The sequence below is a fragment of the Lepisma saccharinum genome, chromosome 10 (assembly GCF_977018435.1).
Source record: "Lepisma saccharinum chromosome 10, izLepSacc3.1, whole genome shotgun sequence".
Classification (NCBI taxonomy): domain Eukaryota; kingdom Metazoa; phylum Arthropoda; class Insecta; order Zygentoma; family Lepismatidae; genus Lepisma; species Lepisma saccharinum.
This window is the reverse complement of record NC_139238.1, coordinates 23,807,812-23,820,613: the sequence shown is the minus strand read 5'-3', so window position 1 is coordinate 23,820,613 and position 12,802 is coordinate 23,807,812. Positions and strand designations below refer to the sequence as shown.

The window sequence follows — 12,802 nt, the reverse complement described above, 5'->3', positions numbered from 1 at the left end:
TGGTGTTTAGTGAATCAGTAGCCTTCCCAAAAGCCTGGTGGAGAACATTTTATTTTATTAAAACATTCACCGTTTGATTAAAGTTTCATTCATGTCATGTGCCAACATTGTAATATTAAAAGAAAAGTATCCACCTTAACATGTCGAATGATTATAATCCAATATTTCATCAAGTTAACTTGGTTTCTTCAGAGAATAGTCCTTACCCACAACACAGTACAAGCATCTCTTATGTAGGAACAAACACTTTTTAACCTGCACCCTTTTACATGTAGCACTAGCACTTTCTTAAGATCCTATGGATACCGGATTGATTTTTGTAATTTAGCATCTCTTTTGTAACTTTCGACTAATCACGGTGATGAGGATGAATAATGATATGATATGAAATTGATGCCCAGCCAGGATTTGAACCTGGTATCCATGGTTGCTGTTTTAAGTCCACTTTACGCAAACATAGGCTAATCGGGAAAGGACATACATTTTAAAGTGGGATCTGAACAACTATGTGCCTCCCCCTCGCCTGAGTATCAAACCTGGGTGATGAAAAAAGGACACTTTGTTTCATAGCATGATGTGCTACTATGGATACCTGTTTTTATACAGGGTGTCCCAAAATGATTACCCTGATTTCATAATGCTCTTACTCTTCAGTGATTACACTGATTTTGATTTTTCTCTTGCAGATGCGTTGGACCAATCGTAGAGTTTTTCTGGCTTTGTGAAATTAATATGTAGGTTCGTCACTAGGGACGCTGTTGCTGTTTAATCTGAAAACATGGCTTCTACACACAAAAAGGCTCAGTGTGGCTGGCTGGCCCACAGTCGAATATAGTCCAAGCAAACACAAAGCGAATATATACCACTCTCCTTGAAAAAGGTCCTAAATTCGTAGGTATCCACCTGTATAATAAATTACTTGATCACATGAAAACAATGGAATCAACTACCCAATTTAAGAGGGAATTAACAAAATTCTTATTACGACATTGTTTTTATTCAATAAATGAATTTCTAAATTTGTAAATATTAAATTACATAAATTGTCAACAAAGAGGGTTCGGTTGTACAGAAAATGGAATTATACTATTTATATAATCATGTACGAAGTATTCACTATATGCTATTATTGTGCCTAAATGATCATTAATCGGTTCTGTATATATATATATTGCATTCTTCCATGTTGTATAAGTTACATATTTACTTTTACATCTTATCTTTACACTAAAAAAATTCTTTGCTTATTATTGTGCTCGCCTTAAATATTGTATGTAATTTCACTCCAATAGTGTATTCTTCCTTTATTTGGATTCCTTCATGTAGAAGTTCTTCAAATCATTGCTGTAATTCTTGTCTATAATTGTATTAATATTTTATTAGTGTATATGGATTTCCTTCATGTAGTAGTTCTTAAAATCATTACTGTAATCCTTGTCTAAAATTGTATTAATATTTTATTACTGTATGTATTGTTATATGACTATTTCCATACCTATGGACATGGGTCAACGGAAATAAAGAATATAATATAATATATATGAATATATATATATATATATATATATATATATATATATATATATATATATATATATATATATATATATATATATATATATATATATACGCCTTCCCCATGGAACATCCATACTTAAGGGGTAAAAGGTTATAAACAACTGCAACACAAAATAATGAACACAAAAAAAAAATCACTGTTATAAACTAATTCCACTAAAATTTAAGAGCAATTTCATTAAGTAAAGCTTCTTAAATATTTCTTTCTATTGCTATTCAATACACTAGTAACATAAACAAACTGTCCTTTGTGACTGATGACACCGAGTCACCAATATTGACATGTGAATAAAAAATACATTTCTTCACAATTAACATAGATACAGTGTTTACATGAGATGTAATGGTTTCTTACTTGTGGGAAAGGCAGATCTGGCCAGCAATTGAAAATCCACTCTAAAAGCTCTGCAGTACATTTCAATGAGTCCTTGTACAGCATCTCTCACACGGTCCACTTGGATGGAAATCGTATCCTGGAGAGTATCTGATTTCTTCACACTGTGGTTCCGAAGTGAGACCACAGCATAATCACCATCGTCCGACACTATTTCCGGCTTCAACTGCTCAGCAATATTTTCATTGTCCTTTAAAGCATAAGAAAAAAAATGGATCATAAGTTGATACAAGGAAGGTCCAAAAAAATATCAAGAATAAAATTGAAGGTTCTCACTCAAGTATTTCATTAGATAGGTTCTAATGTTGATATTCATACAAATTACAGCAAATACCAATATTTGCTTCTTTTAGCAATTCCATATTGCTGGCAAAAATATTATACAGCCATTACTTACTATGCATTTATTTAGAATGGCTACAGACAAGCAGAAATGGAATTCCCCGACATTTCCAGTATAAATTTTGCCATCTTACTGTTCCCATACAGACATTTTACACATGATATTTAGAGGTTTATCAAATTAGTCTGCCCCTCTGGAAATTTTTTCCCCCACCTCTCCACCTTGAGCCACGGTAGCTCAGTTGTTAGGGCATCTGACTACGATGCAAGAGACCCAGGTTTGAACCCAGCAAGGCAGAACCGGGATTTTTTCCACCTGTTTAAACAGTTCCGGCGGCCACCCAGCATCGTATAAAGTGGGTACCTGGAGGAAACTCTGGGTGGTAAAGGCAGCCAGGGGCATGGTGCTGATCACATCACGCCCACATTCGACAGTGATCAAGAAAGTGTGGGACTAACTCCACACACCCCTATATGCCTTCATGGCATGGTGCAAAGCACAGGGGAACACTTTACTCTAATTTTACCTCACCACCTTCCATCACTTGTCTCTGGTACGGTGGTATAGAGCGACCACAAGGAAAAAACCTTGGACGAAAAGTCCCCGCGCAGCTTTCCCTTTTTCCATTCAGCTCTGACCATAAGGAAGCATGGTCCACTCTCCCCCTCACGAGAGTATGGTGCACAGGAATTGTGGGTTTGCGCAGATTGTTTTGCTTGTGGTTCCACTATAGTGTTGTATGCAAAAGGGACCTAAAAGTTGATGCCAAGGTTTCCCAACAAGATTTCCTGTTACGGGCAACACTTCATAACGATCTCTTTAAAGGCCTGGCACATTCACTTCATTGTATCAACAGTTCAACAAAGAAAAAATTGTCAATCACAAAAAAGTCGCTGACTATTTTGACATCTGAAATTTCCTGACTTTTCCCAGTTTTTCGCCACCCTGATCTCAACTCATATTTCAATGTTACTGTAATGGTGAAAAATCACAATTCATAAAGATCTAACCTGATTCATATCAAATTGTAGACATGATGAAATCAAACTATCAATAGCTTCTGTGATCTCTAGCGTTTCAACATTTCCCATTAATGCACACACAGCCTTTACAGACTGGACTAAACCTTTTGGTTGTAGAGCAGGCATAATATTTGGATCACTTCTTTCCGACATTTGAAGAGCAGCAGACTGGAGTTTATCAATTTCCTTTTCCAAAGTTTCTGCAATAAAAAAAATAGCAACAGTCAGACTTCTCATAAGGGAAAACAATATTTAAAGATATTATGACAATAGCACAGTGGAACCTCTGTTGTATACTTTTCATGGGACTGCCTCTAATGAACTTATAAAGCAGGAAATGTAAAAACTGGGAAAACTTTGGAACACATTGCCTTAGTGGGATCAGGAAAGTTGAGTGTACAGTGTAGAATAATGTATTTTTTTTTTTACTTAAAATTAAGGTTCCACTTTTAAACAGTGGAACCAGATTTTCTTTTGCCAGATTTTGCATTAAACTACATTACACATAAAATTTTCATGACCCCAATTGACCAAAATGTTATATTTCCAAATATTTTACATTTTCCCACTTTTTTTTTTACCTTCATCACCTGAAGAGCATAAAATGGAGGTTCCACTGTGTACACAATTTTTTTTTAGTCACAAAAATGTAATTTCTTTCAAATTTATTAGACCTTATCAATGACCTTTTTCTAATACAATAATTATACAATACACTGTATTTGCAACACTTTCTTTGTGATGTCATGTAATAATAACCCATGGCACAACAACTCGTGAGAGCCAGGACCTACCTACCGACTGACTGCTTCATTCCCACCTGTAGAGGTGGGAGATTATCCAACCAGTTAAAGGGTGACAAGTGGTCAGCAGGAGGAACCCCCAGTTGTCATTGTAGGTTTCCTCACAATGGTGGGTGGCCACCGTTCCCATACACTGGCCAAAATCTCAGGAGAAAATTTGTTAGCTTCCCTCCCGGTGACTAGAAACTTACGCACATCCCATCCCGTAGCCAGAGCACCAAGCATGACACCTTAGACAAGATGGCCAGGGTGAGGTACTGTGTTGTTATGTATATTAATTAATATGATCAATTGTCACAATATTTATGAATGGACGGTATCAGATCTAATAATCTTACAATTGTTAATTTTTTTTAAAAAAATGAGATATTTGAAGATTATAAAGGATGGTGCACAAAATGATCCCCTACTCATTTTTTTTTTTCGGATCCGAGATGAGGAATCACGTCTTAATATTCAAGGACCAAAATTACGAAGAAAAATATATATATATATATATTTTCTTCGTAATTTTCTTCGTATATATATATATATATATACACACACATACTCCAAGATCAAAACATGACCCAAAACTCTAAGCACACAAAAATAGGTGATTTCTTGAAATTGCACTCTAAGCCCTGTCAAAGTTTCTTATAAGTCTATAAATGAAAAAAAATGAGATATTTGAAGATTATACAGGATGGTGCACGAAATGATCCCCTACTCATTTTTTTTTTTCGGATCTGAGATGAGGAATCACGTCATGTGGGTCAAAAGCAGTTGCAGTAGTCATTGGAAAAGTCGCGTGATGAAATTTGAAGCGTAATTCATGATGCTTGCCGCTAGGGGGGACTAGAATAGACAACTTGGCAGACAAAGAAACTCTTACAACTCAACAGCTATCAGCAACTGTGCTATTTTTAGCTGAAACAAAAATCAATGTTGTGACTCAAAGGCATTTTCATGCACATTTCGATACTTGGTGCTCCCTCCCCCCCCCCCCCTAGAAAAAAGTTACACAAACTGCATGAAAAGTTTTGAATTGAAGGAACAGTATTGGAATCGAAGCATGATGGTCCCAAACCTGTGTGTTCGCCTGAAAATTATAAAAGCTGTTCGAGTCGCTATGAAGAAGAGGAGTCCCGGCAAATCGACTAGAAAAGCAGCAACACAACTAGGGATATCAAGATGCATTGTTCAACAAATTCTTAAAAATGATCTCCATATGTATGTGTACAAGATTACCGTGGTGCAAAAAATCACCAATGAACACAAACAGAAGAGAATGGCCTTTGTTCATTGGACTGAGGATAACACTGCCATACTGAACACCATTTGGTTTTCTAATGAGGCACACTTTCATTTGGATGGTGTGGTTAAGAAACAAAATGTGCACTTTTGGGCAACTGAGAATCCACGAGTGATTCATGAAAAAGTTAGCGAAGCTTGAAGTGTGTGCCGTAGGGTAATTGGTAACATTGGTGTTAGCTTAACTGAAGTTAACAATAACAATGGTGGTCCTTTTGAGCATGTATTACAGTAGTACATTTTTCCAAAGCATAACCTTTTTTGTGAAAGCTTCATTATAATACAGTTTTTATCCAAGAACAAAAGGGGAAACCTTTCGTGTGCCACCCTGTATATAACAAAAGGTATGAACAATATTTCCAGTCAGCATGTATCTTGAAGCATAGAAAGTACAGTCCCAGATACAAAGCATACAACATGTAGTCGGCAACATAAATTAAAAATTACACTTCTTTGTCTGTATTGACCTCAATAAAATGCAAAACAACATTCACACTTATGATTTTTATGTTCTTGTATGTAATGTTCAATCCTTGCATAAAAAAAATTCACTGTATGATTATTTTTTAATTTATAAAAGGTAGGACAAATTATGTGGCATGGAAAAAAAAAACATGCTAGTAAAGCCTATGTAATCTTGCATAAACTAACATCAAGATACATACCCAATAATATCAAAAGTGAATCATAACTAATTGGCAGGATTGGTTCATTTGGCAGAAGGTCTTCTATGGACAAAGTATTGTCATTGTTATCATCCTGCAACTGGAAAAAACATCTGCATTAAACCAACTCGAAAGCTTTTACATTCATAATCATGGAACAAACAGTTAAAATCACTTTGTAAGAAATAATGATGACTTTTTATATTTTCTTCTATTTTAAGTCCACTTGATGCACAGTAAGGCTAATTGGGACAGGACCTACAGTTTAAAGTGGGATATGAACAACTACGTGAATTCAATGGGTATCGAATCCGAGACCCCTCGATTACAAGGCACTATTCATAAGAAGGTACTTAAACTCCTGACATGGGGTGAGCTTCTAATTTACACTAGCCAACACTTTTCCGGTGTTTTGGTCTTTAGCAGGCTCCAGAAAATACCACACGTCACTTTCGCAGTATAATTATCCTGGAAGTTACACAAAATTAGAAGTTTATTTTTATTTTGGACCAGTTTTGTGTGAAAAACTGTATCTTGTGTTTACATAATATGTATTTTAATATTATGATGTAATTCTTGAATATTTTAAAGCAAAACTATTGGTAAATTGATGTGCATAATACAAACTAATATTAATCAATAATTTAAACAACTTTTAATTATTACAATTTTCACGCATCGGTACAGGTATTGGTGGCAATCGGTAACAGTACTGGCATCGGTATGGCTATATGCTCAGCTCTAATTCAGGCTATCAATAAAAGCTTGTAGATACAGTGAAACCCCGATTTTACATATTCCTACATTATACATATCATCCTCTTGTCCCAATATAACATGTTATAAATGTTTCTTGGATATTACATTCTCCAGAATTTTAAGTTTTCCATGTTGGTCTCCTGGAAAACCAAAAAAAACTGAGGTTCCACCGCATTCAGAAAATTCTTGCAAATAATGAGTAGGTATACAGATAAAAATACCACCACATATTAAATACAGTTTCTACTACTGCAACTATGCTAAGAAAAATACAAGTCCCCTGCCTGACACATGAAAGCTATTACGATCACAAAATTTGAATTCATAAATTAGCACTGCAATGTGCTAATTTCCCTTTACCTTGCAAAATCATATTATAACTATGTAAAACCCCGAGAATACAGAAAACATATTTAAAAATGTATGAAAGCACATTGTATCAGGCAGTTTCCCCCATATTTATGATGTATCGGTTGGAATTCATCTATTGTTCTAATGTTATTTTTCTTGTAATATACGGTTGTTACAAGCACACAGTTTTTACAGGGTGGATACTCTAGGTAAAAAAAGGTAGTGTGCTCCCCTGTGCATAGCACCATGCCATGAAGGCGTATAAGGGGTGTGGGGTGTGCCCCCCCCTCCCCGCACACACACAACTATTGTATGTTAACAATATAAAGGGTCTTTGTGATTCCAATGTACAGAAAATTTTGATTAAGGGTCCCAGGTTCAAATCACAGCCTGGGCATGGGTGTTTGTTAGTGTCCCTTCATCAATTTCATTGTATCGTATCATCACTCATCCTCATATTAGCTATTAGCCAAAAGTGGCACAAAAAAGTGAGGTAACTAAATGAAATCAATCAGTCAATCAATAAATCAAAAATTCTGATTCAATTCAATTAATCGGTATGTGTATTTCATTTAAGGTGCGGTGTTTACATTTTAAATTTCAGATGCATAGACTCTAAATACATCTAAAAACACAAGTCACAAATGTTACGTATAAACTAATCTACGAAAAATTGTTAATTATGCAAGAATTTTTAAATCAATTTTACATGATCAAATTCAAGATCGTATCTTATCTTTCAGTAAACTTCCGTCTGTCAGATATATTCTTCTGCAAAGAACCCCAACAAAATAAAAACTTGAGAGAATTCTGTTATTTTCCATGTAGATTTCTTTCCCTTCTTTGATTAAAATAAAAGCTAAACTGTTAAATACCTGCCTCAGAGTATATATAAATATGAATAAGTTCAATTGGATTTGGATTAATAAAAGTTTAAGGAGAAAAATTCATGCATAATTCCCGGAGCCAAAAATTCAAGTGTAAGTAGTCACCCTCATTTATTTTTATTATGATTCAAGATACAGTTACAACAATGGTTAAAAATTTTCAACAAAAAAGAATCAGTTATACAATGGATCTTGTTAATGTTACATTGTTGTAATGTAGCAACTTAACTGTGAAACAAGCAGTCTGCTTTATTATATTTTACAATCTTTAAAAATTATAAAACCCAAATATCATCAGGCAATTCAAAATCATCATTGCTTTTACAGAGATTCTTTATGTTTTCCATTACATTAAATTTTAAAGACCGTGATCTGTCTACACCATTAAGAAAACTCCATAGTGGATCTATGTTACAGTTTTCATTATTTAATCTATTCCAGTGTTCTTCTGCAATGAATGAAGCTTCCCAGACATTCAAATCTATGTTTCCCATCATTCTCTTTAAAAACCCTTCTCCTTTTAATCATATGCTTCTCCTCGATGATGTGAGCTGACAAACCTATTCTTGGGTTTAAATTTATAATATCCAAATCATGTTCGTGCCATCTTATTGACATTTTCCTTATTGTTTGTCCTACATAATCCTTTGAACATGAACAACTTAATATATTATATATTTCTGTGGTTTCTACATACAGTACAGATTTTCTCATTTTGTAATCATTAAATATACTCTTTGCAACTTCTTACGCCCCAAAATAATTGTAAGTCCCGAATTCGAAAACTTAGCAACATTGTACTTTGGCACCAGCTGAGAGTAGTGGTGCAATTGTTTACTATACGAGGGGGTATCAAAAAGTTTGTGCAATCACCTGGAAGGAAACAACTTTGGACAAGTACAAAATTATGGTGGTATTAGTCCTTCTCCACATAGTCACCATGCTTGGTGACACATTTGTGCCAGCGGTCTTTCACCTTGTGCAAGTCGTTTTTATAGAACACTGCATTTTGGGCCTGAATCCACTGTTCCACCTCAGAAATTACACCATCCCTCGTGTCAAGTGGCATCCTTTGAGTGGACGCTTCATTTCCGGAAAGAGGAAGAAGTCACTCGGTGCCAGGTCTGGGGAATATGGAGGGTGGGGCAAAATTTTGTATCCTTATTGAACTGTTTTCGAAATGGATGCATGAGCAGAATGGGCTGGTGCGTTGTCTGCCAATAGCAGCACTCCTTTTGTGAGCATTCCTCGCCTTTTCACCTTCAATTCAAAACGTAACCGAGCTAGGAGATCACAATAATAGTCACTTGTGATTGTGTGAGTCTGTGGCGGGTAGTCCGTCACGATGACTCCCTCACAGTCCCAGAAAACGGACAGCATCACCTTAGCGGCTGACTTTGCACTCTTGCCTTTTTGAGGGGGCGGTGAGGAGCTATGTTTCCACTGCTTACTCATCTCCTTTGTTTCTGGGTCATAAAGGTAGATCCAGCTTTCGTCCATTGTAACCAGTCTGATGAAAAAATCCTCTTCATCCAGCTCAAAGTGGCCTAACATCTCTAGTGCTGCTTCCTCTCTAGTCCTCTTCTGGAAAGGGGTGAGCAATATTGGCACCCACCGTGCCGACACTTTATGTAGGTGCAGCTGGTGATGGATGATATTCCAGATGGACCCATAACTAACACCGATTACAGACATCACACTTTCAATGGTGATCCTCCTGTCTTTCATTATCATCTCCACTTTCTCCATCAATGTGGCATCATTTGTGAAGGACGGTCTCCCTGTCCTAGGGGCATCAGAAATTACCATGTGACCGGTTTGGAAGTTCCGTTTCCACTTGGAAACAATCTCATGGGATGGGCTTTCCTCCCCGTACACTGCTTTCATCTCATCGTAAATTCGCTTCGCTGCTTTCCCCTGGAGATGCAGGAATTTGATGACGCTCCATGCCTCAACAAGGATAGCAATAAACATCCAAAACAGACAAAAATTTGTGTGCTTAACCTAGAAGGACCATTGTACAATACACATATCCGAGGGGGTTTCTAGTTTGTTTCCTTCCAGGAGATTGCATGAACTTTTTGATACCCCCTCGTATATGTGCAAATTACAATTACTTCATATTTGATGGCAAAATTTATCAGCAAAGTGATGGTTTATCAATGGGAAACCTAGTATCCGGAATCATTTTCAGTCCAGTCACCAGTGCCCAGACAGCCTACATCGCCACAGAACCGAAAGACTGTGGACTTCACGGGCAACAGAAAATAACATGAACCTAATGCCTGACGTCTGCGCTGGACTGCTGATCGAGAAGCGAGTCGGTCGATGCATAACATCCCTTATTTCCTTCCACGCTATGGCTGAGAAGTTGATAAGGGAGACTGTAGGGGGACAATAAAGCGAAACCTCTAGATCTATCAGCTGAGTCCGACAGCATTCACAACGCGATCCCACGTAACCGCTGAAGAATCAGTGAACGCACCCATACATAATTACCTGAAATATATTTCTAACTTTTGAAAAACATCTTTATCTGAGAGGATAGTTGTAGTGAAAATGTCATATATATTTGGATTCCTTCTCTGAGATCTCTGTGACCGGACCAAAAATAAAATTTTGCACCCATGTTTGAGAAAAGTGTTATATTTCTTAACTTACACTTCCCTTTAAAATTTGCATGTACTGTATATAACTGACCTGCATCGATAGAAAAAAAATACATTCATTTTAGTCTTAAGTGCCTTTTGTTGCTCTATAATAGGTTTTTCATAACTGCAGCAAAGAAGACCTAGTAACATCAAATCACAATTTGATAAAATGCTCCTAACATGCATTCAGTCCTATTTATTTAATTTCTTTTTAGTAATTTACAATGTGTTATGATGAGTTAAGTCTACAATTTTGCATATTCAGACAGTTGATAACATGGCACTTAATAAGAACTGATTTCAAGTAATAATGATTACAGATTTAATGAGATTCTTGAGTAAATTGTTGCACTGTATGTGGAGAGAGGAAGAAAATTTTTAGATTTATGTCCTTGCAAAACGGATAATACATATTATTCAAACACTTTCACTACACTTTCAATTCATAGTGTCCTGCGACATTCACTCTTTACAATTATTTTCGCTCGTTCGGTGCCCTTTTCACCTTGGCGCTCTCCCCCTGCCCCCTCTTATAAAGTACCACTGGTGATTCTGAAGTATTTTAAATGCTGATCACGGAAATAACATATATTTTTCACCATCACGTCAGGATTTTTCACAATTTCACTATCAAAATTCTTGTTTTCGCCATTACATTGAATTTCTTACTTAAAGCAACAAAATAAATTTATGCAAGGGAAATTTCGGTTGTTTTCAAATCAATGTGATTCTGAAAGTAGTTTGAATGCTGATCACGCACATGACATCTTTTTTCCCCAATCACGTCAGGAATTTTCACAATTTCACAATCAAAATTCTCATATTCGCCATTCCATAACGCTAATTACAGAATGCTTTTGGATTGATTGATTGAGTTGGTGTTTTAAATCCACTTTATGCACAGTAAGGTTAATCAAGATTGGACCTAGAGTTTAAACTGGAATCTGTAACACTACGTGCCTCCACTGGGCATCAAACTTGGGGCCCCTTGATTTCAAAGCGACAATGCTACCCCTGCGCCATTGGGGAGGCCGATCACAGAATGCAACACTTGTGAAATTTCAGTTGTTTACAAACCAATAGGTGATTCCGTTAGTATTTTGTAGGCTAATCACAGAAATGACATAAATGTCTTCTCGTCATGTCAGAATTTTTCTACACATCACAAATTTCAATCAACCCACCATGTTATAACACTGAATTTTGGACATATTGTGAAGGAAATTTTTATGAGGGATTTTGAAAATAAAACTTATATAATCAAAGTCCATACAATTTCCATGCCAATGTATCTTGTGAAGGTAGATGGTGGATTAAATGCTTACTATTCTATGTGCATTTACAGTTCGAAATTGGAGGATTTGTATTGTAGAAAATCAATATTTTACCACTATCTAAACAAAGCCATCTATTGGGGTAATGATGAAATTACACATTTTACTGTGAAATTAAGGTACTTTAATATATTATGGTTTTCTGAAAAAACTAGATGTCATAGGTATAAATGTATTTCATTTTTGGAATCAGCATGCTGAAATTATTCAGAGAATACAGTCGTCTGCGAGACATCCAAACCCATGCAGACTGGTGTAATGAATACAGATATGATGTGACTCACATTTTTGCACTGTGTACGGAGCGAGCAAGAAATATTTAGTGTATTTCTTTGCAAACTGATAATACAAATTATACTATTAATTAAACAGACTGCCAATATTTTCATTTTAGTGTCTACAACATACCCACAAACACACAAAGAGAGAGAAATTCTGATTCTCTCCCCCTCCCCTGTGTGCACGTTACCATTCAGGATCGCTGTGGCAAAGGTTGCCAATTCAGGATCATTGTGGAAAAGGTTGCCAATTCAGGATAATTGTGGCAAAGGTTGCCAATTCAGGATCAGTGTGGCAAAGGTTGCCAATTCAGGATCAGTGTGGTGAAGGTTGCCAATTCAGGATCACTGTGGGAAAGGTTGCCACTACATTGTACCCCCCAAAATTTTTGAAGAGGGTACTGTACCTCCCTAAAAATCCAATTGTATCACCTGCACCCCCTT

General features: G+C 36.2%; 1 protein-coding gene across 4 annotated transcripts in view; it reads right to left on the bottom strand.

The window, feature by feature from the left end:
• Pi3K68D (phosphatidylinositol-4-phosphate 3-kinase catalytic subunit Pi3K68D) overlaps positions 1-12,802 on the bottom strand; it is a 418,322-nt gene that overhangs the window by 306,197 nt on the left and 99,323 nt on the right. For all 4 annotated transcript variants that reach the window (XM_083129651.1, XM_083129654.1, XM_083129652.1 and 1 more), the window contains 3 exons: positions 6,099-6,198; positions 3,326-3,537; positions 1,934-2,162 (listed from right to left, as the gene is read on the bottom strand). In XM_083129651.1, coding sequence (XP_082985777.1) covers positions 1,934-2,162; positions 3,326-3,537; positions 6,099-6,198 — 541 coding nt within the window. The remainder of the gene's footprint in view (positions 1-1,933; positions 2,163-3,325; positions 3,538-6,098; positions 6,199-12,802) is intronic.